Consider the following 24,588-nt stretch of genomic DNA (forward strand, 5'->3'; position numbering starts at 1 on the left):
GTAGAAATCACGTCTTATCTCCCGCTGTGGTAGCACTAGGGGTCCTGTTGCAATCGCTTTGGCAACATTCCGCAAAATATTGGTAAACAGTTTCAACAGTTTTGACAACACTTTACATGTTTCTCTAAACGGTAAGTTAAAGAATATTTTAGAAGAAACTACGAAATAGAATGAAATAGAAGGATAAAGCGAAGATCTTTACAAATTAACGTACGGTTGGAGAAATGTAGAAGACAATAATTTGTACGATGATTATAATAATAGAAACAAATTATATTGCGTATTTACTGTCGTCCATATCATCTGTCAGACGAATTTCGCCATTTAGTTACGGCGACAAGAATACATACAATTTGTTGGTTTGTATATGATTGTTTAACGTAGAAATGAACCGACGTTAGATCTTCTCAAAATATTATCATGGAAATTCGTTTCTAAAATAAATAGTCAGCAAATCAACAAACAAACAATTGAAATTCTACGAGAATTACATCAAAAATTGTCTAATAAAACTTTACAGTATGTAGACATGGAAATACGAAACATTTTGGGGGTCTTTTGTAGAAACATTAAAGATGACTTCCTCAGATGATTTCGATGACATACTGAATGGACTATCTAATGCTGATTTGCAATCTCTTTCTAACGAACTGGATAATGAGGTAAATACAGCCATACGCATACATATATTAAATTAGAAAAAAATAGTCTTTAAAACAAACGTTTGCAAAAGTGAAAACACCCAGGAATGATCTTTTTGTTGTAAACAGGGATAACGATTATTTCAATAAATTACGCCGAAGATTCTCTTGTTTCTTATTTGTAGCATCATGTTTAATCCTGACATGATTTTTACTCTGTTTCACCTTAGCAAACCTTTGACATAAATGAACAGATCAAACATATGGAGAAATTATCGATTGAAAGTATCGAAGGTGATAATTATTTACCTCTTCATGGACGTAACTATCAACCTCGACGTAAAGATCAACCTGCACCTAAAGAAGAAGAAATGCAGTTTCCAGACGAGTGGAAAGATGCAATGAGTGAAGCAACAGACAAAGACATCCAAGAACTTGCGGGTACGTTGTCAAAAGTAGACACTCGATTATAATCAAAGATTTTGCACTCACCCTTTTGTCTACATTTATCTTGTCACCAAACAATCATCAATAAATGAAAATTTTAATCATTCCTAATCAAGGTATGTTAGGCGTCCACAGTGTTCTTACGCAAGAACAGAGTAACTCCAACGAAAATACACAATTGAAAAAATCTTTACGAGAACTAAATGAAAAAAAAGGTACATAATTGCCTGTATTAGTATATTGACTTAGAAAAAGATAAAGTTTGCCAAAGATAACCTATGATAAATGTTTTATTTGGGAAATCTAACAGAGTTTAATCATCTTCTTTAGATGAAAGATTCGAGCCATCGACGGGAGTATCTGATTACTACGGGGAAATTGAGCATGTTGATGTGAGTGGTTTATTTCGAAGACTCAAAGACTTCGACCAAACTCTGACAGAGATATCTATAAACAATATGAAAGATTTAGATGATGTTTTAATGGCGATCGCAGATTTCATCGCCAGAATGGATTGTCTGAAAAAAATATCAATGGCAAACACGAGAATGGGTAACAGAATTGGAGAGGTGAGAATATCAACTGTCCACAAACACCAAGGACTCATTTCGATTGAATTTTTCATGTTGTATGTTTAGAAATTGGCAGAAGCACTGCAACACAACAAAAGTTTGGCATACCTTAATATTGAGTCCAATTTACTCTCCGGAGACGTGCTTGTGGTAAGAACTGCTTTTTCTTATTGATATTTCAAACAGCTCGTCATCAACAAATGCTTTGACACTTTCTACATAGAAAATACTAGACGCTGTGAAGGACAACCCCTGCTTAAAAGAATTGAAATTTGCCAATCAGGTAATTACGAATAAACACAACATTGAAAAGATAGGACACAGCTGCATAGATAAAGTGTGGTTGAATGCTTGGATGAAAGATTGTGTCCACAGAACAACCATACCAATTAATAAAGGAGAAATTATTTAGTTTTATGACAATACAGACAGCAATAAGTTATATTTTAATGTGATTATATTGTCATGCAGTCCAAGACGGCAGGAGCGAAAAATGAACGCGAAATGGTGAAAAAATTAGAAGAAAATCATCACCTTCTAAAATTTGGTCATGCCTTTCTGACTCCCGGCTTGGGAAACATGGCTTCTAAATGGATCTTACGAAATAATGATAAAGGTTTATATAAACTGAACATTCTAACGTTTAACATTGTATCGATATTTGAATTTACGCTCTCTCTCCTCCAGCTCGACAGAAAAGAAAATCTGCTGCAAGCAAATAAATGTTTGAATTTACGGAATGGAAACAATCACGAGATATTAAATTTATCCGTAAATAGGAAACAAAAGCACCGTATATTATAGAGAGCGCACCGCGTTGTTTAGATGTTGAAGTGTAAATATATCGCAAATAATAAAAACGAAAAATAACACCCACCCTTTTATCCTTTTATTTACAAATAAGAGAATTGATACTACAACATAATTATGAATTTTCATTTTTTCCATTCCACTATCATCCACTGTCTAGAACGCGAACCATACTGCACATAACTTGTTTCCCTATCTAAATATGTCTCTAGACAAAATAATCTTTAAGTTTTGTTTATTTATTTACAAGTTCGTTAAAATCCATTTGAGATGACGTGAAGTTCATCATAAAAATTCTACATTTAAAAAAATACACTTTCTCTCATGATCCAAGGAATTCATATTACTTGCAACGAACCCATTTGTAGTTCTTTGAAAATCCACCCCCCCCGGTCATAAATTATGCTCGAGAAAAGATAAAACAGTCGCTTCGTAATGTTCCGACGCCCCCGGTTGTCGTATTCCATGACGTTCACTAGGATATATCTGATCAAAAATTAAATATGATTTAATATGATAAAATATGATAAAATATGATCAAAAATTAAATATGATACTAAAAACGACGAGAAGGACAGATAAATTGGTGAAAATAAGGACAAAATAAAAGTTATCAACAATACCTGAAGACGATATGGTTTCCCGCTCGAATAAGACGATCAATCAATGAACTTGTGTGATGAAAATGAACATTTTCATCAATCAAACCATGAACAATCAACAGACGATTTTCTCTATGGTAAAAAAAATTGATAAAATCAAATGTGAGAATTTCAAATATAAAATTACAAAACAGCTGTTCAAAAACATCTATCAACAGCTAAAACAATTACTAAAAATTTCCGTGTTTGGAAGACTTTGTTTATGATATTTCATAACCTTATTTTACATAGAATAGTGCGTCTCCTTCGTGTGTCACGTGATTGAAAAAGAATAAGACAACTGATAGTTATACGACAATAAAGTTTTCGTAACAAGACGCCAAAATACTTGTGTATTGTAATACCAACCTCAAACTGCATGTTCTAAAACTCCTTTTGTCTTCACTTTAATGTAAAAGTGAAACATAAAAATGTGTGTCGTCGTACTTACTGATCGGGAAAATCCTTAACTCTATTAAGGACAGAACTCCGTGAATATGCGTTAGGGTTGGTCTGCGGCGTGTTCATGTAACGTTCTGTATAACCGGTATCATAGGCTTCCCAATCTGTGACAGGAGCACCAGCTACAGCAACCTTTGCAATAGGAAAAATAAGATTACTTCCATCGATGATTTAAGAATAAATGCGAGGGTAATTTTATGTCTAGAAAATACCTCCAGAAACTATATTAGTTCTTTATGATCTATCTATAAATGTTGTTTTACCACGTCGCTCATTTTAAGGCCGCATTACGGACTATATACATCAGCCTGCATCAACCTGTATCAACCTCACCTTAAAAACGTCAGGTCGCTGAGCCAGGCCTTGCAACGATAAATAACCACCTAAACGACATTATATAAATGACATAAAAATGAAAGAAAAAAATTATATTCTAATATATTATTTTAATCTAATTAGAGTTAAATTAGAATTGAAACAAAAAAATTAAACAAAAAATTACCGTAAGACCAGCCATGAATAGCAACTCGACTCAAATCAATGTACTTATGGGTTGTCTTGGCAACATGATGTAGTGCTTCCACTTGATCTTCTATTTCAACACATCCCTGTTGAGACAGCAATAGTCATATCAATAAAGAAAAGAAAAGCGTTGAATGAATTGATGAATTGAAGATAAAGAAAATGAAGATTCGCCAAGGACGATGAAACAAGACTAGGTACTCACGATGAAACAAGACTAGGTACTCACGATGAAACAAGACTAGGTACTCACGATGAAACAAGACTAGGTACTCACAAGATTATTCTTGAGATGACCTTCAAACTCCTTTCCACGATGAAAGGAACCACGACAATCAAAAGCAACGACAAGATAACCGGCCATAGCAATTGTTTGTAAACGTAGAAACTGTATACCTTTGTGAGAGTTTGTCACAATCTATAATCCAACAAACAATGTTTCTGTAAAAGTATTGTCCAACGATATTGAACGTCTCAACGGCATCCTTTTGTGACCTTCTATCCACCATTTTATTCATAAGATACCACTAATATCCTCACCTGTACCGAAGGTCCACCATAAACAAACAAAACGGTGGGATATTTCTGTGCTACATCAAAATCACCAGGAGGTTTAAAAATCATACCATGAACAACATGACCTAGAACAAAATTAAAATTTCATTTTCCATGTTGACTTTTTTGATAAAGAGAACGATATAAAACTAACCATGTTTAGGACTTTTGAAACTTATCAACTCGGGACAGAGAGATTCGTTTTGTTGACCTTAAATACAGAAAAACATGGAGTTCTTACAATTTGCTCGGTGAAGAAACCGGAACATTGTTGTAGTACACGTGATTAAAATGAAAGACGTCACGTAGATTTTATAAGATTGTTGAGAGCAATTGATGGTTTTTGATCAGCAAAATAAAGTCGACAAGTCTGTTTTAACAACATGACCTATTTCGTTACATGTTTGTAAATGTAGATCGTCCAGGTTGTGGACGATCTACATTTACAAACATGTAATGATCTATTTCATCGTTGCTAAAAATTTATTCAACGCCTTTCGTATCCTTGAATAGCAACGTAAAATACGATAAAACGAAGAGGTATCATCACCTGGTGCTTTAATATGAAAGCAAGGAGTTGCCATTATACTTGGGGTAAATGTCAACAATCCTTTACTATGATTGATGGCATAAACCGTTACTGAAGGAAGATCTTTAACAGAAGAATACACACTCACGAATAGACTACAGTCCTAAAGAAAAATATTCAGCTTTACATGGAGTAGAACATTATGAACGTGACGTAGATATTACGTATACATGACGTAGATATTACGTATACATGACGTAAAACTGATACCTCATTCATTGTAACATTATGATGAAAACCAATTTTGGTAAGACGTTCGGGTTTTCGTGAAGGAGATAAGTACCATGCAGCATAAAGATGTTGTTCAACAGATTTGTCTCGGGTTCCCATGAAATACACAACACCTTTCCTCTCGTCCAGCCATAACTACAAACAAAATAAAATTAAATGTAGATATGATCTTCGCACTTTGCTGGCCAATTTAAGCAATTGTCTCATGAACCTGAAAAATTCAGGCGTCTCAACGGGATTCGAACCCATGACCTCTGCGGTGCCGGTGCAGTGCTCTGACCAACTGAGCTATAAAGTCACACAGTGGAGAGCAGGTTCATGAGACAATTGCTTAAATTCTCCAGCAAAGTGCGAAGATCATATCTACATTTAATTTTAAACACCGCACTGCATATAACATTCTTCATAAAACAAAATAAAATGAAAACAACCTCAGGAGTAAACTTTGATTATCAAAATACACACAATAACTTCAACATTTACAGAATGGTGATGACATTAATGTTTACAGTAAATACATAAATACTTCATATGAATTAGTTATCTTTTTGGGTGAATGAGATAATAGTGATAAAAACAGAGTATTCGCTCTTAAGATTTATATAGTTTCTATAGCGTAATTGTACTTCATTATATTTCAAAGTATTAATAAACAATGCAGACCTACCTTATTACCATCAACCTCCCAATTCCCGGACGTGAACTGACGAAATGATGCTCTGTGTTCACTAACAACGCCATTTGTATGGTTTCCATGGCTACAGTCAACATTGACAAAATAAAGATGACGAAATCCTGACATCTCGCTTGTCCAAATAAATTTGATAAGATGGGATTGACCAGGTGGTGACATAAAGAAGTGTAAAATATCACAAACCTAAGCGGATAAAGGAGGATACTATAAGGTCTAACAGGGATTGTAATGTTTTCCTAAAGACATTTGGGACTGGTTATCTCTGGTGTTAAGAAATCATCAATTAACCCACATTTATCCAAACATCTGTTGATTCGTTGATAATGATCTTTATGGTCTCCTGGGGACTCACGGCTTCATCATAATCCATACTGGCTTCAGATTGTTGAGGAACAAAGATAGACAATGGAATTACTATAAGAGCAAGACGTTGTTGAGCTCTGTCCAGAAGTTGAGCCCAAATACTAAACAAAAAATATACATGACACAATAGTGGTAAGACTTTTGAGGAAATGCGTTGTCTCTCTCCCTACTCATCAAACTTTGGTTACAATAACCAAAAGCAATATAGTATATATACATAATTCAAATATCACCCACCTTTTTCCATCTGGTAGCCAACCACAACGAACAATATACTCTAGCCATGGAAAGACCTCATGTAAAGATACTTTTAAGTTATAAATAGTTGTTTCCTCATTGAACTAAAGGCAAAACAAAAAGAAAGCCATGGAAAATACTTCGTAAATCATAGCAATGATAAGAAGATAAAATATGACACCTTTCCATTGTCATTAAGTGTGAACTCAACCAACTTTAAACATGAAATTGCATTCTGTGTACCTTTCAAACGATAAACAATTGTTGTTTACATTTACATTGTTTACATTATGTAATTGTTCAGAATGAATAAACAGAACAACATATACCTGCTCTAGGATATCTATATGATTCAACAGTAGCAGGAGCTGTGGCTTCCATGCTCGGTGTCATAGTCAAAATTTCCACTTCACTTTCATCGACCTAAATATCAACAAGAAAATCACTTCCATATATGTCATTATGTCATCAAGGTAGTAATACTAATTTCATCAAAGTAGTAAGTGTTGTACAAATGCCAGCAAAAAAACAAGATATAATACCTCTTCATATAAAATACAAAACCTATTGTTATTTTCAACAATTGGCTGCCACCAATATCCAGTATAGCGATCAAATTCTTCCTGAACAACAAACGATGGTACTCCAGCTGAAATTGCCTCTTCTACCCCGGTATTCTGTGGCAGCCCAGAATGTGTCCATGTTAGACGCTTTTCACAACCTGTGTTCACATTGCTCACCCATACATCTTTGTGATGGATAAATGCTATCACATTGGGATTAGCAGGGGATAATTTAGGATCCATTCTTGATTCTTTTATTTGGCTTCTTACTTCACCAGGAACAAGTGGAACATTGGAATCACCAGGATTCTGTGAGATGGTCAGATTACATAAATCAGGGATAGTGAAGGATAAAATTGTGGTAAAATCACGTTTATACTTACAGATGGAAGAACATGATCTTTACACATGTATAGACTACTGCAAGCAGGAAATAATATACTCCTAGAGTTCTTGTCATACTCATAAGACGTAATACCAAAACTTCCCATTCTTTTCGTTCTCTCAAGAGTTGTTCTTCACGAGAGAAGCCTTGAAAAGGCCCAAGACTATCTAAATCTAGTAACAAATGCCATGTAGGAATTGCCACATGACCTGCAGTCCCGTTTCCATTCTTGCCTTGTCTTAAATCCACGTAAAACAACGTGTATTCACTTCGGTTTTCAGGCAAAGCCAAGAAGTAGAGTTTAGAGTCGCTGAAAGTGAAATTATTTGGCGTCCGAATCGATCTTCGACTATGCAAACTACGCGATGTCTTTACAGTTGAGATTAAGTCAATCCAACTGCGCTTACGACCAGGCTCATTAAACATCCTCGGTAGTTTCCCCGTCATGAAAACCAACTATTTCAAATATTGATCAACTAACGAAATGCCATTGCGAAATTCCCATTCATTTCAACCATTTTGAATTCCGAGATTTCTTAGTTCTCAGTCCCCTAGACCGTCCATCCACGCATTTCGCTGATTATGCTTATTTCGACAAATCTTTCAAATCGTTTATTCAACAAGACAATTTTATTTACATCGCTTTAGTCACAATGAAAGCAAATACAACAAATTTTATAGCTAGTACTGGTACGGCTGAATCAATCTGTAGGTATGGATACGTGAATCTTTTGATTAAGGAGAGTTTTTAGCAGCATTTACTGTGTTCAAGTGAAGTCAGTTGTGCATTAAGATCATCTACATCACTTGCTTCCTAAATTTGAAATGCAATGACATAAAGAATAATCCCTCAAATGATATCCATAAAAATGCATCAAAAATACTTTAGAATCCTTCAGTTCTTTGATGAGATGAGCCAAACAATTAAAAGCCTGAAAGAAGTATTACTTCATAAGAAAATTCAAGATATCAGATGATGTATGCAAGCAATTCAACTATATACATAAGACATACTTCTTCAACTCCTTGTCCATCTTTAGCACTAGTCTCGAAGAATTTTAAATTGTTATTTTGTGCAACCTATAAAGAAATATGATATTAATTTTCTTTCAATCACATGCTGAGACAAAGTGCATCTTAAAAACAGCAAGATCAGCAAAATACCATCTCTCCTCTTTGCTTTGAAATTGTTCGAAGATTTTGTAAGTCAGCTTTATTACCTACTAACACTTTACAAACATCTGTGCTGGCATTCTATAAAATAAAATGTTCATCAAAATTCCACAAAACTTTTTCATACATGCCAAGTTGTAATAGGCAAAGCTTGCAGAAAATTTGACAGAGCTACTAATCTAAGCAAGTGCCAAGGGCGTAAGTATTTGAGCAAGCTGAAATTTCCAGGCAAAAGTTATTGCATCTAAAGTATTTATAATTTGTATGCACAAAACTTGATCAAAAACCTCTTCAATGTTTCTTAACCAAGAATTAATGTGACCAAAAGACTCTTCAACAGTCACATCATACACCAAAAGAACACCCTGAATGATGAGGAAAAAAACAGCAATAAAAAGTCAATAATAATTAATAGCCTTAGTCCAAAACTATCACACATACCATTGCTCCTCTGTAATATGCACTTGTTAAAGTGCGAAATCTCTCTTGACCAGCAGTATCCCTGCAACATAAAAAACAAGTGTTTCATAAGAATATAACTAAGGTTATATCTAAAGGAAACCCATCTTACATACCAAATCTGCATACGAACTTTTAGTTCATCAACATTTAACATTGTCGTCCTGCAATCAATTCCTAAAAACGTTTACAACTAGTTCAAATCTTGCTATCTGAATGGCTGAATCACAACCAAAAAGATGATTTTCAGTAGCTTTTTGTCTCATTGCCAGAACTGAATTAGATCTTAATTGCATACCATTCGAACAAACGGTGCAAACTGCAACTTTCATACTATCGTGTCTTCATGCAACGACGATGAACAGTTGAGTTAAGGACAATAAGGACAAATGGCTAGCCAAGAGGCATTAATTAAACTATTTTAAAAAAGTATTGTGATAATGACGAAGCTTTAATACCTATTGTAGAAACATAAGCATCCGTGAATTCTCCAGCTGTATAACGATAGATTAAGCATGTCTTTCCCACACCACTGTCACCTAGCACAAGGATTTTAAATGTAGAATCGTAATCATTATTTACAGACATTGTAAATACGTGTTTACACGAAGCACTACTTTATCATGAGACGGCAATAACAACGTTCATTCCACTTCCGTGAAGGGCAAGTAATTGCAAGTAGGAAATCCGATCACGTTGACCTCTCTCAATCACCGACATCGTCAAACAAAGCTTCAAAAAATGCAGTAACTTTAAGGCCAGACAGTGGAGTCAAATATCATTGATAAATTTTACAAAAAAAAACATTTAAGAAATGCAATCACCACAAATTGAAAAGAAAGGAAGATAGACTTTTATATGAACTTCTTACGTCTTTTTCACCAAGTGCTGATTTCCAATGGAAAGTGAAAACTAATATTTTAAGATAATTATATAGCCTTCTTTACTTATGTAAAAATTAGAAAGATAAATGTCACAATTTCTAATCAAACAATAAAGAATTAGAAGAACCAGAACTGAGTAGATAACAGAACTATTCATACCTTGCGATGAGCTGACATCAGCAAAGTTTTATTTATTCTGACATCAATCACATTTAATTGTTTTTGCTTTGTATCTTTTTATTGAAGTATGAAATTTAAATGATGAAATAAACTAATGTAATATCTCTATTTTGGATGGTGTATAAAGATTGGTGATCTTACATCATCTCAAAAAGAAGAAATTAAATAAAGGTGGAATCATATCTTGAAATCATTTCTTCGAATCATTTCTTGCAAAGGATACAAAAACGATAAAAGTTTTTGAAGATCAAAAGAAGAGTTTTTCTACAATAAGTCAACAATGAAGAGATAAACGCGGAAGTACAACTTTGGTTGGGATAAATTTGCACGATAATTGTTCTGGTGATTTCGTTTACTACCAACAGGCAATCTGTATCATTTTTTTATAATCTAAACGCTTCAATCAGACGTTTCATACATTGATGTTGTAGGTACTGTTAAGGACAACACAGATGATGAGGTATACTACACGTTTTATCCTTCTATATCAACTGTTGTCTGAATTGATCCAGCAAATACATCGGTACATGTTCTTCAGCAACCTACGGGGTAAATTTGACTCGGTTCTAGTGGTATATACATTGTAACTTCTACAAGTTTAATATAGGTACAAAAAAAATGTTTTTTTTCGTACCTTTCTTGATAATTTGCTGTAATGAAGGAAATCTTCAAAAAATGCTAAAGTATTGATGACTTCATCCTGGAGCTCTGGTACTTTACCACTAAATACAGGCCACAAATGAAAACGATATCAGGCATAACTATGTATAAATTTCTAAGCATGAACTAATTCGTGTAAATCCCGCCTGTCAACATCTAAAATATAAAATAACACATAATAACTTACTTGGCATTTGAGTCGACTAATGAACGAACGTATTGTCCAAGACAAGCCAAGAACTGATGCGTTGTTTCAACATGATATTGTTTTAAAGCTGTAATAATACCAACTACAAATGGTGCACAGTCAACTGCATCACCAGGTTTTCTTGCCACCATGCCAGCTTAACATAAACAACAGAAAAAAACTATAAACAATTATAAAGGAAAGCTCCGCAAAATGACCATACAGAAAGACCATAAAAATGACCATACAAAATGACTATAGAGAATGACCATACAGAAAGATCGTACAGAATGACCATACAAAAATACCATAAAAAATGACCATACAAAATGACTATAGAGAATGACCATACAGAAAGACCATACAGAATGACCATACAAAAATACCATAAAGAATGACCATACAAAAATACCATAAAGAATGACCATACAAAAAGACCATAGAGAATGACCACACAGAAAAACCATACAGAAAGACCATAAAGAATGACCATACAAAAAGACCATAGAGAATGACCATACAGAAAGACAATACAGAAAACCATAAAGAATGACCATACAGAATGACCATAAAGAACGACCATACAGAAAAACCATAAAGAATGACCATACAAAAAGACCATAGAGAATGACCATACAGAAAAACCATAAAGAATGACCATACAGAAAAACCATAAAGAATGACCATACAAAAGACCATAGAGAATGACCATACAGAAAGACAATACAGAATAACCATAAAGAATGACCATACAGAAAAACCATAAAGAATGACCATACAGAATGAACATACCGAAAGACAATACAGAAAGACCATACAGAATGACTTTACAAAAGAACCATACAGTACAAAAGAATCATAAACAAGGATAAAAAAACGTTGTTGGTAACTAGCTGTAAAGAAAGATTCACAAATACGTACCTAGATGTTTTACATAAACTACTTTTGGTAACTGTGAAACGACACACAACATCGTCAATAATGGCAAATAACCAATCCTCTGTGTTGTAATGTAGATCTAAACACAACAAGAAAAATAAAGCAATACCATTGCATCATCTATAAGATAAATGCAACTAAGAAATGGCTGGTGCGGAGCAAACGGAATTTATACTTCTAGCACTGGCTATAAATGCCGGGAGCTACATTGCCGACCTTGGCTAAAGGAAAATGATCAAAACTCGGCCCATTCTCAGGAATTTTGTTTGCTTTATAAGGATATCACCTTCTTCAATGGATCGTGAATGCCAGCAGACTCCAGGTATGTTGATAGTTCAGACATAAGAGGATTTTCCTCGCTGGGATATGGTTTATTAGGATCTTGATAATGAGCTTCGATATCTTTGATTAACGATCTAATAAAATGAATAAGTTGTTGTAAGACAAGCACATGAAGGTCATTATTGGATAATCAACACTTACTGATTTAGCGTGCTTAAAGTACTTTCAAAGTGTTTCGAATTAAACTTGCAGGAAAAATTTAACTCGTTTGTTATTTGTAGTCGCAGTAACTGCATTTGACCAACCTACATGACAGAGATAACCAGAGATGTACAGTGTTTGATAGCTAAGGGTTTTTCATTTAATGGTTAATTCAGTAGACAGTTCTCACCTTCATGATCACATCAAGAAATTGTGGCCACGATTTGGAGCATTTTTGATATGCTTGAAAGTAAACTTTGGCAGGATTAGCTGCAAATAAAATAAAAAGATTATATTTTGATTGCAATGTGAAACGTATGTTTGTAGATGTAGATCGTCCAGGTTAGCGCAGTCCTGGGAAGGACTGTTGGTGTTGATGTTGAATGATGTTTTTACGTCAAATAACCGAAGTTGACTTTGATCATGATCAACGTGATGAATGTCGAAACATCAGTCAGCACCAACACTAACCTGGACGATCTAAAATATTAACGATACTCCCACATTACCAACAATTTTCTTAACGGGAGTCAAATTTTGAGCAAGACCATCAAGCATGCCACGAAAAGAAGCGTCTTTCTTTAAAGAAACTTGCACCATTCTCACAAACATCTTCCAAAATGTGAAAAATAAAGTAAGCGTTAGATCAATAAAAATTCATAAAGGAAATGTCACGGTAACACTGGAAAAGAGAAACATAATGGTGATTGAAATTTGCAAGAGATTTCCCCAATCAAGTGAACAATAAAAGTGTAATGATATCATCTAAATATTCAGTCCCTTTCCTTTACGGTCGGAAAAAATATGTTATTTTATAAAAAGGATTTTGTTGTTAGTTGTGTTTGTCACATATTTCTAAACAAATGCTGACCACTGCTTTCATTGTGAATGAAGCAAAAAAAAGGTGGTAACTTGGTTAGGGGGAGAGAGAGAAAATGGAAACATTGAAGTAAGTTACAAACCTGAAGTTCTTTCACTATCATAAACGAAAGAAGTTTATCAAGTCCTGTAAGACCAAATGAGTCAACACTGTATTGAAGTTCACGAAACAACAGAAGGTTGACAACTTCTTCTTTCGTTTTACAGTCATACCACGCTCCACTTTCTTCGATGTAACACGTAGATCTAAAAATAATATGTAAACGAGCACTAAGGATAATATTTTACTCTTAAAAACACTTTCAATAACCCTAAAAAATATTTCTCATGCTTTTCATTACAGACTTCTCTTTTTACTTTGGATCAGTAATCCGTAAAATTTCTCTCGCCAAACGACCAATGAAATTCACCGATTCATCCACCGGCGGGAAAATAGGAATGGGGATAGTCGTTGATTGGTAGATGGATTGCCAATCATATACCTTAGCACGTAAAAAGCTGTTGCACTCCTGTTCCACGTTATAATTTATAATTCTTGACACTTCTTCCTGCCAAATCTTTAAACCATAAATGTTGACGTAATCTTGAATGTATTCAAATGATCTTTTAAATGCATCCATACGATTACCAAGTTCCTTCAAACGTGGACGAAGATCAGACTGCAATGAGAATCACAACAAGCAAAATAACCAGGCTAGAAGGTTTTAAATGAAATATTTAAAGAAACCTTATCTACTCACTTTTACTTTAGAATTAAAAATGAGCCCCTGATGTAAAGCGCCAGCGACTTGACGGACGAGTTCCTTTCTAATGCCATCCTCAAGAAGTTGTTTCGGATCAACCTGGTCGAGATAATAGGACAGAATGTACAAAAAATTCAATGATGCATTTCTGATGTAAAGAAAATGTAAACTTAAGACGTAGAATCATCATGTTTTTGATATTATCTCTAGTAGGTACCTTAATAATACCGACCAACGTTGTTTTCATCATAAGAATCCCTTCGGTAAATACCGAAATGCTGTGAGTTAGTCTAGCAACCTGAAAAAACCGCCAAATATACAATTTCATCTCATCATAATGTTGAAGGCTGTTGTTGTGAATATGCTAACCATGTAACGTTCATCTAACTGAGCATATTCACGGAGCTTTTCTTTCTCAAGTCTTGTAGGAACCTTCGTCAACAAACAAAATATTTTTTTACAGACATTAAAAGATTATTGAAATAACTATTTATCTTCACCTCATGTTTGTAAATGTAGATCGTCCAGGTTGGTATAGTCCTGAGAAGGACTGTTTTTGTTGTTGTTGACTGACGTTTCGACAACCTTAGCGGTAGTCATCTTCAGGGTCAAAAATGACAGAAAAACAGTCCTTCTCAGGACTATACCAACCTGGACGATCTACATTTACAAACATGTAACGATACTCCCGGGTTCAAACCATTTACTTTATAATCACCTCCTTCATTTTATTGCTAAGAATCCAAATAATTTGAGCCAAAAGTTCAAACATCGACTCCGGGATAATTTGAAGCACCTACGTTTGAGATAACAAAATGTTTTTATCTTTTTGCTCTCAAACAAGGCCTGGCACATCATGAAAATTTTACCTTTCTGACATAGCTCACAAGTTCACCAGAATAATATTGAGACACACTCACTAAATCAGGGCTGTTCGCCTGACTAATACGAACGAGAGGTAAATCAAGCGCTGACGCCATCTAACGGAATAAAACAAATTCAATATAATAAAAAGTACGCATGATCAATGGAAATAATAAAATATAATGCCAACAAAAATATATAACTATATATGCAGTTTGATGATACGTTGTCAAAGACTAAAACTGTCAAAACCATCGGAGTCATCGATCTTGACTTGACAAGCCCAATATGCTGTTATGAATTCTTCACGACCCTATTTAACCTGTGTATTCCCAAGCATTATATCATTTATCCTCCATAGTCCCACCTTGAGAAAGGTAGCCCGTAGCTTCCGAACCAAAGAAGGGCTTTTCTTGATACCAGATTGCATGTTGCTGGTATAGCTACAACGAAAACAGTGGGATACATAGGAATATGAAGGAATATGAAGGGATAAAAGCAACGTGAAATACTCCACGACAATATGAAAGAAGGGATAGTGATGCAGTGGTAAAGAGGGTTATTGTGTTAAAGATTAGACAAAAAAGGATAAATAAACCTGTCGATGATAATCCAAGCATACGAAAGATCAGCAACGAGCTGAATAATAATCAGAACCTATCAAAAAATGAATAAAATGATGATTCAAAATTACTCATTCCATTTCAGAGTAAGAAAATATTGATCTCAGATTAAAATAGAAAAAAACGAACCTCTTCTTTAATGTTAATGATTCGTATCATTTTATGAAGGAACATTCTTGTGTCAGCGAGGAATTGACAGACTTGCAAGTTGCTCTCAAGCTGATGAAATTCTTGAACCTAATTTGAAATATGAGAACTTTGCCCGGATGTAGTTTACCAATTTAATAATTCTTTACAACACACATAAAATAACCTCTTCAAGTGCTTGTATTAATTGCACAATCTTTCTTCCAGCGGCCGTGGAATCTTCATAATCTAAAGACTGGATCTGAGTAGACATCTCTCTAAACCAGGCCTGTAAATTCTCTGCAGAGAAAACAATGAAAGCAATAATGCTTATTATCACCTGGGACCGGTTACACGAAGCATGGATAGCGTTATCCATTGGATAACATATTTTTTTAAACGGTTAAAAAACTTCTTAAAAAAGGAAAAATGTGAAGGTGTGAAGTGAGCGATCACTGAAATAAAATACTTCTAAGATTACAAAATTTCTTTGTCGCAATAAAAATATAAACACCTTTTTTCACAAGCTTAAAAAATTTAACATCCAATGGATAACGCTATCCAAGCTTCGTGCAACTGGCCCCTGGTGACCTCTTTCAAGTGATTATTTTTATGTCATGATCAAATACTATGAAAACCATGAACATATGCAAAAATATTTACCATTTTTTTGTATTCTTGTGAGAGGTTTGACACCGGAGAAAACGTCCGCCAACTCATCAATTCTCTCAACACTTTCACGTTTGTTCGTTTCCCATTTTATTTGCTTTTCTTGCAACATTTTTTTAAACAATTCCTTGACTACGTACTCGAACTGTGCTGTATTTAAGAGTATATCAAACCAATGTCCAGCATTATAACCACTCGCCAATACAGTATCTCGTATAGTACGACAACGTTTGTGATTATCCGCAGCTGCAATATAAAAATATTAAACAAATTTGATAAAAGACATAGATTGTCCAGGTTAGTATAGTCCTGAGAAGGACTGTTTTTGTTGTTGTTGACTGACGTTTCGACAACCTTAGTTGTAGTCATCTTCAGAGTCTTTTGACTGTGAAGATGAACTTTTGACTCTGAAGATGACTACCGCTAAGGTTGTCGAAACGTAAGTCAACAACAACAAAAACAGTCCTTCTCAGGACTATACCAACATGGACGATCTACATTTACAAACATGTAACGATACTCCCGGGTTCAAACCATTTACTTTAAAAGACAAAGACTTAAAGTGAAACTTGAATTTCTTTCTAACTATTCTTAAAAAATTTGTCCTTAGCATTGGTTCTTTTGCATTTTCTAACAACAACCACATTAAAGTTGCTTTTTATGCATCACAATCGTTGGATGTTAGCGTTGCATAGATGTTATGAGAAAGTAAACATTTTATAAACAATACCTCTATCTGTTGTATGCAATAAAACCCAACGAAGTGTAACGTTACAATCACGTATACAATTCATTAATTTGGGAATATTATCAAGAACATATTCTTCCGTTAAAAAACCTTCCTTTAGAAACTTCAGGACCTGGAAAAAGATAATATTTGGCTAATGGTGAGAATCAGTATCATTACAATGGATAACAAGGTACATAATGTTTACTTGAACATTCAACTTTTGAATATTACCAATGTGATGTATTGCCTAAAAAATGACAGTATTTTCAGTTATTACATAGATAGATGCTTGACATTTAAAACATTTCAGCCATTCACCAAATCTCTGATGTTTGTTAATTCAACAGTATTGTTCAGTGCGGTCTTTGCAGCCCTATATGGTTCCCATTCTTCCACAAGATTCACAACTATCCCCATGTAAACATTGATCACCTGTCATGAGAAAGTAGACTTATCAAAAAAAACTTTTGTATCAAGATTGATTTCATTCCATGTAAATATGTAAATGATGTTTTACCCAATTATCAGGAAAGTGTTTATCAACAATTTCTCTCATCACAGCTTGTTGAGAGTTTAAAATATCTGGAGCAAAATACAGGATGACATATAACATAGCAGCTTGTGTTGCAAGTGCTGTACTACGATGCTCAGGAAGAGGGTATGATGACACCTGTAGTGTATAAGATAATACATAAATAACAACATTTATGTACCACAATGATCATCAACCCTGAAAACCACCAACATCCTTAATCAAACCACCTAATCCCAACCATCATCTTTAATGAACCCTGTTAACCACCATCATCCCTGTTAACATAATCACCATCCTCAATCAGCCCTGTTAACCCTCATCATCCTCAATCAACCTTACTAACCACCACCATCATCTCTAATCAACCCTATTAACCACCATCATCCTCAATCAATCGTGCTATCACCACCATCATCCTTAATCACCCCTATTAACCACCACCATCATCTTTGATCAACCCAGCTAACCACCACCATCATCCTCAATCAAACCTGTTAACCACCACCATCATCCTTAATCAACACCACCACCATTGATCAACCTAACCACCACCATCATCCTTGATCAACCTTGCTAACCACCACCATCATCCTTGATCAACCTTGCTAACCACCACCATCATCCTTAATCAACCTTGCTAACCACCACCATCATCCTTGATCAACCCAGCTAACCACCACCATCATCCTTGATCAACCTTGCTAACCACCACCATCATCCTTGATCAACCTTACTAACCACCACCATCATCTCTAATGCGCCCTATTAACCACCATCATCCTCAATCAATCGTGCTACCACAGCCATCATCCTTAATCAACCCTGTTAACCACCACCATCATCCTTGATCAACCCAGCTAACCACAACCATCATCCTTGATCAACCTTGCTAACCACCACCATCATTGTCAGTCAATCTAGCAATACCTGATTATATATGTCATCCGAGCGCAGTCTACCAACCAGCATTTTCACAAAGGTTTTGGATATAGGTACACGACTGAAAAATAAGTACAATGAGATACAATAAAAAATATATGAACAGGAAAATGTGTAAAACATCATCACCTAAAGTAATCTTCAGGATATCTAGGTGGTCGCTTTCCAATACTGTAACCTGTGCTTCTTAGCAATTTGCAAACGTCATCAATATTAGATTCAATGTCTGCTCTTCCTGCACTGTAATATAAGAAATACACGATTTGTTAAATACTATGACTGCAAATTATTTATATTTTGGCAACTGATACCATAAAATGATAAACAACATCTTCATCCCTTATGCACCATGTACAACTGTGTAACTGTTTACCTACCAATATCGATAGTAGGATACCAACATTCTTTCACGAACTTCACCATCAAATTTCATATCAATCAGTAACAACATCACTCCATACAGGTACAAGCCTTCAGCCTAAATTGATGATCTCAGTAAAATTAATGATAAGGCTTTTGTAAATGTTCAATGCCGTTAAATGTATGCAGGCAATGTACCATAAGTTGCTTGCCATCAGCATTGACAAGCAATGATTCTAATGTTTGCTGAATGAACACACCATCGTCAAGTTCCTCCAAGAATCTGAAAAAAATTTCAATTTACCATAAAGTACGCACAATTTATTGTCATAACAAAGATAATATTAAACAATAATAATTTTTTTGTCAACCTGTTTAAATCTGTGATGTACTTAAAAACACTTTCGAATGCTAAGAAGAAACGAGTCAGAATATCGATGTGATTATCTCGAAACTCTGAATCGAGATCCTGTAGTTCCTGTGAAAAAAAAGAGCAAAACTGACTGAGTAAACACAGGAAATAATGGACGAAATTTTAATACTGCAAACCAGCACACACATTGGCAGAAACAAACAAATATCTGTGGCTATCATTTAAGCATTAAAGAACTCATCTTTTAAGACTTACGGATTTTGCATCGATTTTTGCTTCATAGAAATCAGGACCTTGGAAGTATGAAAAATCTGCCAATACTTCGCCATATTTCAACTGATCTCGTTTGTTAGCAAGTCGAAATTCGGGTGGCACAAACTCAGAAAGACGAAGAAGCTCTGCAATTATTGCATTTCCTCGACTAACAAGTTTTAACAATGATTGACCACAGATATTATTTTCAGCAAGAAAATCCACCATTTTGCATACTGTCGGAATTGCTCGTTACATCATCGTCTTTCGTCACAATGTGAAAAACCATGGTCAAATACTGGGTTATCCAAATTTATTCCCTGGTAAACGTTTATAGTAACTTTTATTTCTTTAAATGTTCTTAATAGTATGTAGCCTATTTGATTTTTTCGCTCTTTCCAATTGATAAACTTATTCAATATTCACAGAAAGAAGTAGCACAATAAACAAAAATATTCTCGTTTCTGGTGACAAGGTTCGTCGTCATAGCAAGGAGTTTTTTTTAATCTTTATAATCCGTAAGGGAAATGTTCTTGTGCCAATATTATCATCAGTTTGAATCGTATTTCAACCAGTTTTTTCGCGAAACAGTACGAAATGTTTATTTTAGGCGGTACAATTAAACAAGTCCCAATGGCACATAAGATCAGAGACTAGCCAAGCATAAAGACGTCTTTGAAAAAAGACAAAAAAGCGGGGTGAACTTAATATGCAAAAATGCCACATCTTTACTTTGTAGAGTACACACATCAAGTGAGCAACGGTCATAATCTTTGATACCATACTGTCATACAAAAAGGGAAAAATCCTTAAAAGTTGAGAGTGAAGGATAAGCAATATGTTGGTAAATTGAAGTATGCGTAGATTAAAGAAACGGTGCTTAAGTTTATTGAGAATGCAAACAGTACTCAATTATTTGTTATGGTTCTTTCTTCTTCATATCATCTTATTGGCAGTGTTCATTGTATATCAGTCAATGAAAGATGAATATCCGACTACGAAAAATCTACCATTATATAATGAACAACAAGACCATATTCCTTCTAACGATATTCATTTTCGAATATCCACTCAAGAAGTGTTAATCCGTGAAATTATAGACAGCCAAAGATATGATATTCATATCAGTATTGCAAAGGGAAAGGGACCTCCAAAACTGTCGTTCAGTAAAAATAAACGATGGATTCCTCCAAAGATTGTAAAGGATGTTCATTCAATGAAACGTTCATTCACCAAATATGTGTACGTTCACGCCGAATACACAGAGCAAATGTCAATGGCGACGTTAAGTTTATTGAGTCTTTGCGGTTTTGCTCAGTTTGGCGATCGAAAAGTCGTAAGACCTTACACTCGAGATTCAAGGATAACAAGCAATGAACGTAACACCAGATCACTTGGTGTACTTTATGACTTGGATTATTTGGGTAATTTACTGAACAATGCTGGTTATTCACCTCTTGTCGATAAGCAAGAATATTTAAATGAATGCAAACCGACAGATCCAAATCATGTTACCATTCATTTTCTCTACATTGGAGGTGTAACGAAAAATTGGAATTTAGGCAAATTTAAGATAACTGAGGATGTTTATGATAATATTTTTGCGAAAACCAAAGCAACAGGATGGACCGACTGTTCGTTTCTTGATAATCTAATGAAAATTACACCAAGTAAGAGACAATATTGCATTAATCCCACAATCATTAAAGACTGGCGCGTTCTTGAACGAGATATTGTTAATGGGGCGAAATGTTTAAACATAATTCTCTGGAGGGGAATTGGTGGTGGAAAATATCGTAGTTATTTCACGGAAGAGCATATAAAATATTCACACACCGTTTTGCAATATGCATTGAAACCCAGTATAACTGTGCAACATGAAGTAACAAAATTTCAACAAGCTTTTCTTCAAGATCGCTACATTGCAGTCTATATTCGCGCGGAACTTGTCCTTATACCGCATCGCTTCGATATTGATTTGTTTAGAAACTGTTTGAACGTCGTTGTTGATGTTGTAGCAGCTCTTAAAACCATTACTGGTATTAATCTAGTCTATCTTGCATCTGATATGTCTAAATATGGTTCTGGATCGTTGCTTCGAAATTATCTTGGCAGTTCTGAAAACAAAACAAATCCTTTTCCGGAAATTTTCAGCTCTCTAAAGTCTCGTATCGGAGGTGTAGTGTATGATTACAATCCTTTAAATACTGAGATTGTAGATCGTGGAGCAATAGCTCTTGTTGATTGGTCACTTTTATCGCATGCGCAGTACTTAGTTACCGCTGGTGATGAAGAAATGTCGTCATTCGTACGTCTGGTTATCGGATCTTTTCTCACCAATCATCAAGATGATAAGGAACTTTGGTCGAAGATTTCCGTGTGTGGGAAATAAACTGTTGAACAATGCTCATTGGTCAGTTGATAAATCACGTGTCTTTGGTGAACGCCATAAATGTCTTTACTCGTGACTAAAGACGAAACAAAAATCAAACAGTTTCTTGATGTTATCAAAAAAAATGCATAAAATTTTTATCGCGTTCTCTTTCGTTTTGTTACCTTTTGTGGCGAGCCGAGTTGACTTCTTCAACTTTTTTTAAACTATCCAGAGCATGAGGTATTCTAAAAAATGAATTAGGTATCTTGAAGTATATACTAGGTATCCTGAAGTATATATTAGGTGTATCTTAAAATATATATTAGGTATCCTGAAGTATATATTAGGTATCTTAAAGGATAGATCCAGACACATGATGTATGTTAAATGACAGAAGTGAAGATCACCTGCTTTTTTTTATACTAGGAATTTCCTCCTGATCTTGAGTATATGATTGTAACTGATAATAAAAATGGGGCAAAACAACAAAACAGTGAAAAATTTCATTGTTGATGATTATATTTTATATATTTCTACTTCAAACCTGACGTTCTGTCGCGAGAACTTCGTCTTGCCTTTGAAAGTTTTCCTCTTTCTTTTCTCTTTGATCCGTAACACGCAGAGTGGAGTTTAAAAAAATTGGATTTTTAGATTTTGGGAAAGGTGGCGAGTCTTTAAAACTTAATTTCACTTTCATATTGTTTAGACCATCAAAACTGTTGTTTGTGGTTGAATTTCCTTTTGTCAGCAAAATATCAGAAATGATGTGAAGCCCTTTGAAAGGCTCCTGGGTAAACGTTAAGGAGTCTGCCTTCCCACTGTTCAACATGACCATTCGTTCCAAAGCGTCGATACGAGAAGTCAGATTAACTACATTCCCCATGATATTACACTTAAAAACAATAATTAAGAAATAAAAGATGTCACGAGGCGACATTTGGGAGAACTCGAGAGGAGATCAGTTCAAGCCCGAGACCGAAGGTCGAGGTTGCACATGCTCGAGAGTGATTGATTGTTTTGATTGATTTGATTGGTTGAGCTCAGATGTGTTTTGCACAGGCTAATGCAAACACGGCTCTAGACCAATCACTGCACGCGTTTCATTGTTTTTATTTTAAAAAAGTTTTAGTGGTAGAGACTGTGAGATTATAGATTGAAAATACGGTTTTTAAGTAACCTATGACAGTTTACTTTTAAAGAGATTATGACTTTTACCGTACGATACTAACTCAAGAGGACATTTTCCTCTTTCACCCTTTGCACCTTACCGTAAGATACTTACTAACTCAAGAAGACATTTTCCTCTTTCACCCTTTGTACCCTACCGTAAGATACTTACTAACTCAAGAGGACATGTTCCTCTTTCACCCTTTGCACCCTACCGTAAGATACTTACTAACTCAAGAGGACATGTTCCTCTTTCACCCTTTGTACCCTACCGTAAGATACTTACTAACTCAAGAGGACATGTTCCTCTTTCACCCTTTGCACCCTACCGTAAGATACTTACTAACTCAAGAGGACATGTTCCTCTTTCACCCTTGCACCCTACCGTAAGATACTTACTAACTCAAGAGGACATTTTCCTCTTTCACCCTTTGCACCCTACCGTAAGATACTTACTAACTCAAGAGGACATTTTCCTCTTTCACCCTTTGCACCCTACCGTACGATACTTACTAACTCAAGAGGACATGTTCCTCTTTCACCCTTTGCACCCTACCGTAAGATACTTACTAACTCAAGAGGACATGTTCCTCTTTCACCCTTTGCACCCTACCGTAAGATACTTACTAACTCAAGAGGACATGTTCCTCTTTCACCCTTTGCACCCTGAAAAAAATAGACATGTGGTTATACCTATGAACATACTTGAAATATTTGTACAATGATGGTACTCGCCATTATCCCAGGTAATCCAGGAGGACCAGGCGCTCCTCTGTCCCCCTAAAGATTTCTGTCGTTAAAATACATTCAAAAGACATTAGAGATTTAAAATTGCAAATTGTGCCTTACCATTGATCCGTCTAGGCCTGCTAAACCATAACGACTTTTCAGATGTAACAAAATGTTAACCTTGCAGTTAAATGATAGATTGCGTTAACGTTTGTTGATGATACAAACAATGTAAAAATTTAGTTGTTTACATTTTCTCCGGCAGCAGCTTCGATGTTGAATCGTTTTTTAGTCTTTTCACTTGTTGTTGAGGTGAGTTGATGTGAAAATGAAATGAGACAAGTGAACGATAACACAAAAATACAAAACGTAAGAATACTTTTGACTGAAGTCATTGTAATTTGAAAATAATTGAAAATACTTTCAGAGAAAATCTGCGTTCTACAGTGCAAAGCATTTCATTTTTGCCCGTGGAATGAAGACCAATTTAGTGAAAGACTGTCAATTTTGCAGGTACCAGCTATTCTTTGTATCAAATGATCAAAATA

General features: G+C 35.0%; 6 protein-coding genes across 6 annotated transcripts; 2 read left to right on the forward strand and 4 right to left on the reverse strand.

Annotated features, from left to right (window-relative positions):
- Positions 1-6: 6 nt before the first annotated feature.
- On the forward strand, positions 7-2,536 carry LOC124451484 (tropomodulin-2-like). Its single transcript, XM_047002109.1, has 9 exons — positions 7-131; positions 565-662; positions 872-1,082; positions 1,205-1,303; positions 1,419-1,657; positions 1,727-1,810; positions 1,884-1,943; positions 2,132-2,276; positions 2,348-2,536. Exons 2-9 carry the CDS (start codon positions 576-578, stop codon positions 2,380-2,382), a joined length of 960 nt encoding a protein of 319 aa, XP_046858065.1. The 5' UTR covers positions 7-131; positions 565-575; the 3' UTR covers positions 2,383-2,536.
- On the reverse strand, positions 2,528-8,236 carry LOC124451480 (dipeptidyl peptidase 9-like). The gene is given in 19 exon segments (XM_047002100.1): positions 2,528-2,956; positions 3,094-3,113; positions 3,116-3,204; positions 3,563-3,705; positions 3,907-3,956; positions 4,076-4,181; positions 4,373-4,513; positions 4,636-4,736; positions 4,805-4,861; positions 5,201-5,342; positions 5,450-5,605; positions 6,138-6,347; positions 6,457-6,628; positions 6,765-6,868; positions 6,946-7,007; positions 7,094-7,187; positions 7,307-7,636; positions 7,711-7,826; positions 7,829-8,236. Coding segments are annotated over 19 exon segments (2,517 nt in total). The 5' UTR covers positions 8,160-8,236; the 3' UTR covers positions 2,528-2,863.
- Positions 8,237-8,301: 65 nt separating this feature from the next.
- LOC124450713 (ras-related protein Rab-8B-like) lies at positions 8,302-10,042 on the reverse strand. Its single transcript, XM_047001352.1, has 8 exons — positions 9,803-10,042; positions 9,461-9,521; positions 9,327-9,387; positions 9,173-9,250; positions 8,877-8,966; positions 8,727-8,792; positions 8,597-8,644; positions 8,302-8,526 (listed from the first exon to the last, which is right to left on the reverse strand). Exons 1-8 carry the CDS (start codon positions 9,930-9,932, stop codon positions 8,461-8,463), a joined length of 600 nt encoding a protein of 199 aa, XP_046857308.1. The 5' UTR covers positions 9,933-10,042; the 3' UTR covers positions 8,302-8,460.
- Positions 10,043-10,380: 338 nt separating this feature from the next.
- LOC124451492 (WASH complex subunit 5-like) lies at positions 10,381-20,075 on the reverse strand. The gene is made up of 30 exons (XM_047002113.1): positions 19,774-20,075; positions 19,517-19,623; positions 19,344-19,428; positions 19,163-19,263; positions 18,915-19,025; positions 18,774-18,846; positions 17,829-17,981; positions 17,630-17,743; positions 17,517-17,558; positions 17,312-17,441; positions 16,576-16,827; positions 16,100-16,212; positions 15,916-16,023; positions 15,762-15,820; positions 15,531-15,606; positions 15,169-15,279; positions 15,018-15,095; positions 14,669-14,731; positions 14,517-14,597; positions 14,297-14,398; positions 13,914-14,215; positions 13,640-13,802; positions 13,187-13,289; positions 12,868-12,947; positions 12,678-12,781; positions 12,481-12,610; positions 12,177-12,273; positions 11,256-11,412; positions 11,043-11,130; positions 10,381-10,950 (listed from the first exon to the last, which is right to left on the reverse strand). Exons 1-30 carry the CDS (start codon positions 19,996-19,998, stop codon positions 10,891-10,893), a joined length of 3,468 nt encoding a protein of 1,155 aa, XP_046858069.1. The 5' UTR covers positions 19,999-20,075; the 3' UTR covers positions 10,381-10,890.
- Positions 20,076-20,337: 262 nt separating this feature from the next.
- On the forward strand, positions 20,338-22,635 carry LOC124451496. Its single transcript, XM_047002120.1, has one exon. The coding sequence runs from the start codon at positions 20,627-20,629 to the stop codon at positions 22,160-22,162; it is 1,536 nt and encodes a 511-aa protein (XP_046858076.1). The 5' UTR covers positions 20,338-20,626; the 3' UTR covers positions 22,163-22,635.
- On the reverse strand, positions 21,609-24,554 carry LOC124451498. The gene is made up of 8 exons (XM_047002125.1): positions 24,292-24,554; positions 24,161-24,220; positions 24,047-24,091; positions 23,939-23,977; positions 22,689-23,036; positions 22,552-22,604; positions 22,327-22,389; positions 21,609-22,238 (listed from the first exon to the last, which is right to left on the reverse strand). The coding sequence occupies exons 1-8, from the start codon at positions 24,433-24,435 to the stop codon at positions 22,229-22,231; spliced, it is 762 nt and encodes a 253-aa protein (XP_046858081.1). The 5' UTR covers positions 24,436-24,554; the 3' UTR covers positions 21,609-22,228.
- Between the last annotated feature and the right edge of the window lie 34 nt (positions 24,555-24,588).

Source organism: Xenia sp. Carnegie-2017, unplaced genomic scaffold (genome assembly GCF_021976095.1).
Source record: "Xenia sp. Carnegie-2017 unplaced genomic scaffold, XeniaSp_v1 HiC_scaffold_24, whole genome shotgun sequence".
NCBI lineage: Eukaryota > Metazoa > Cnidaria > Anthozoa > Malacalcyonacea > Xeniidae > Xenia > Xenia sp. Carnegie-2017.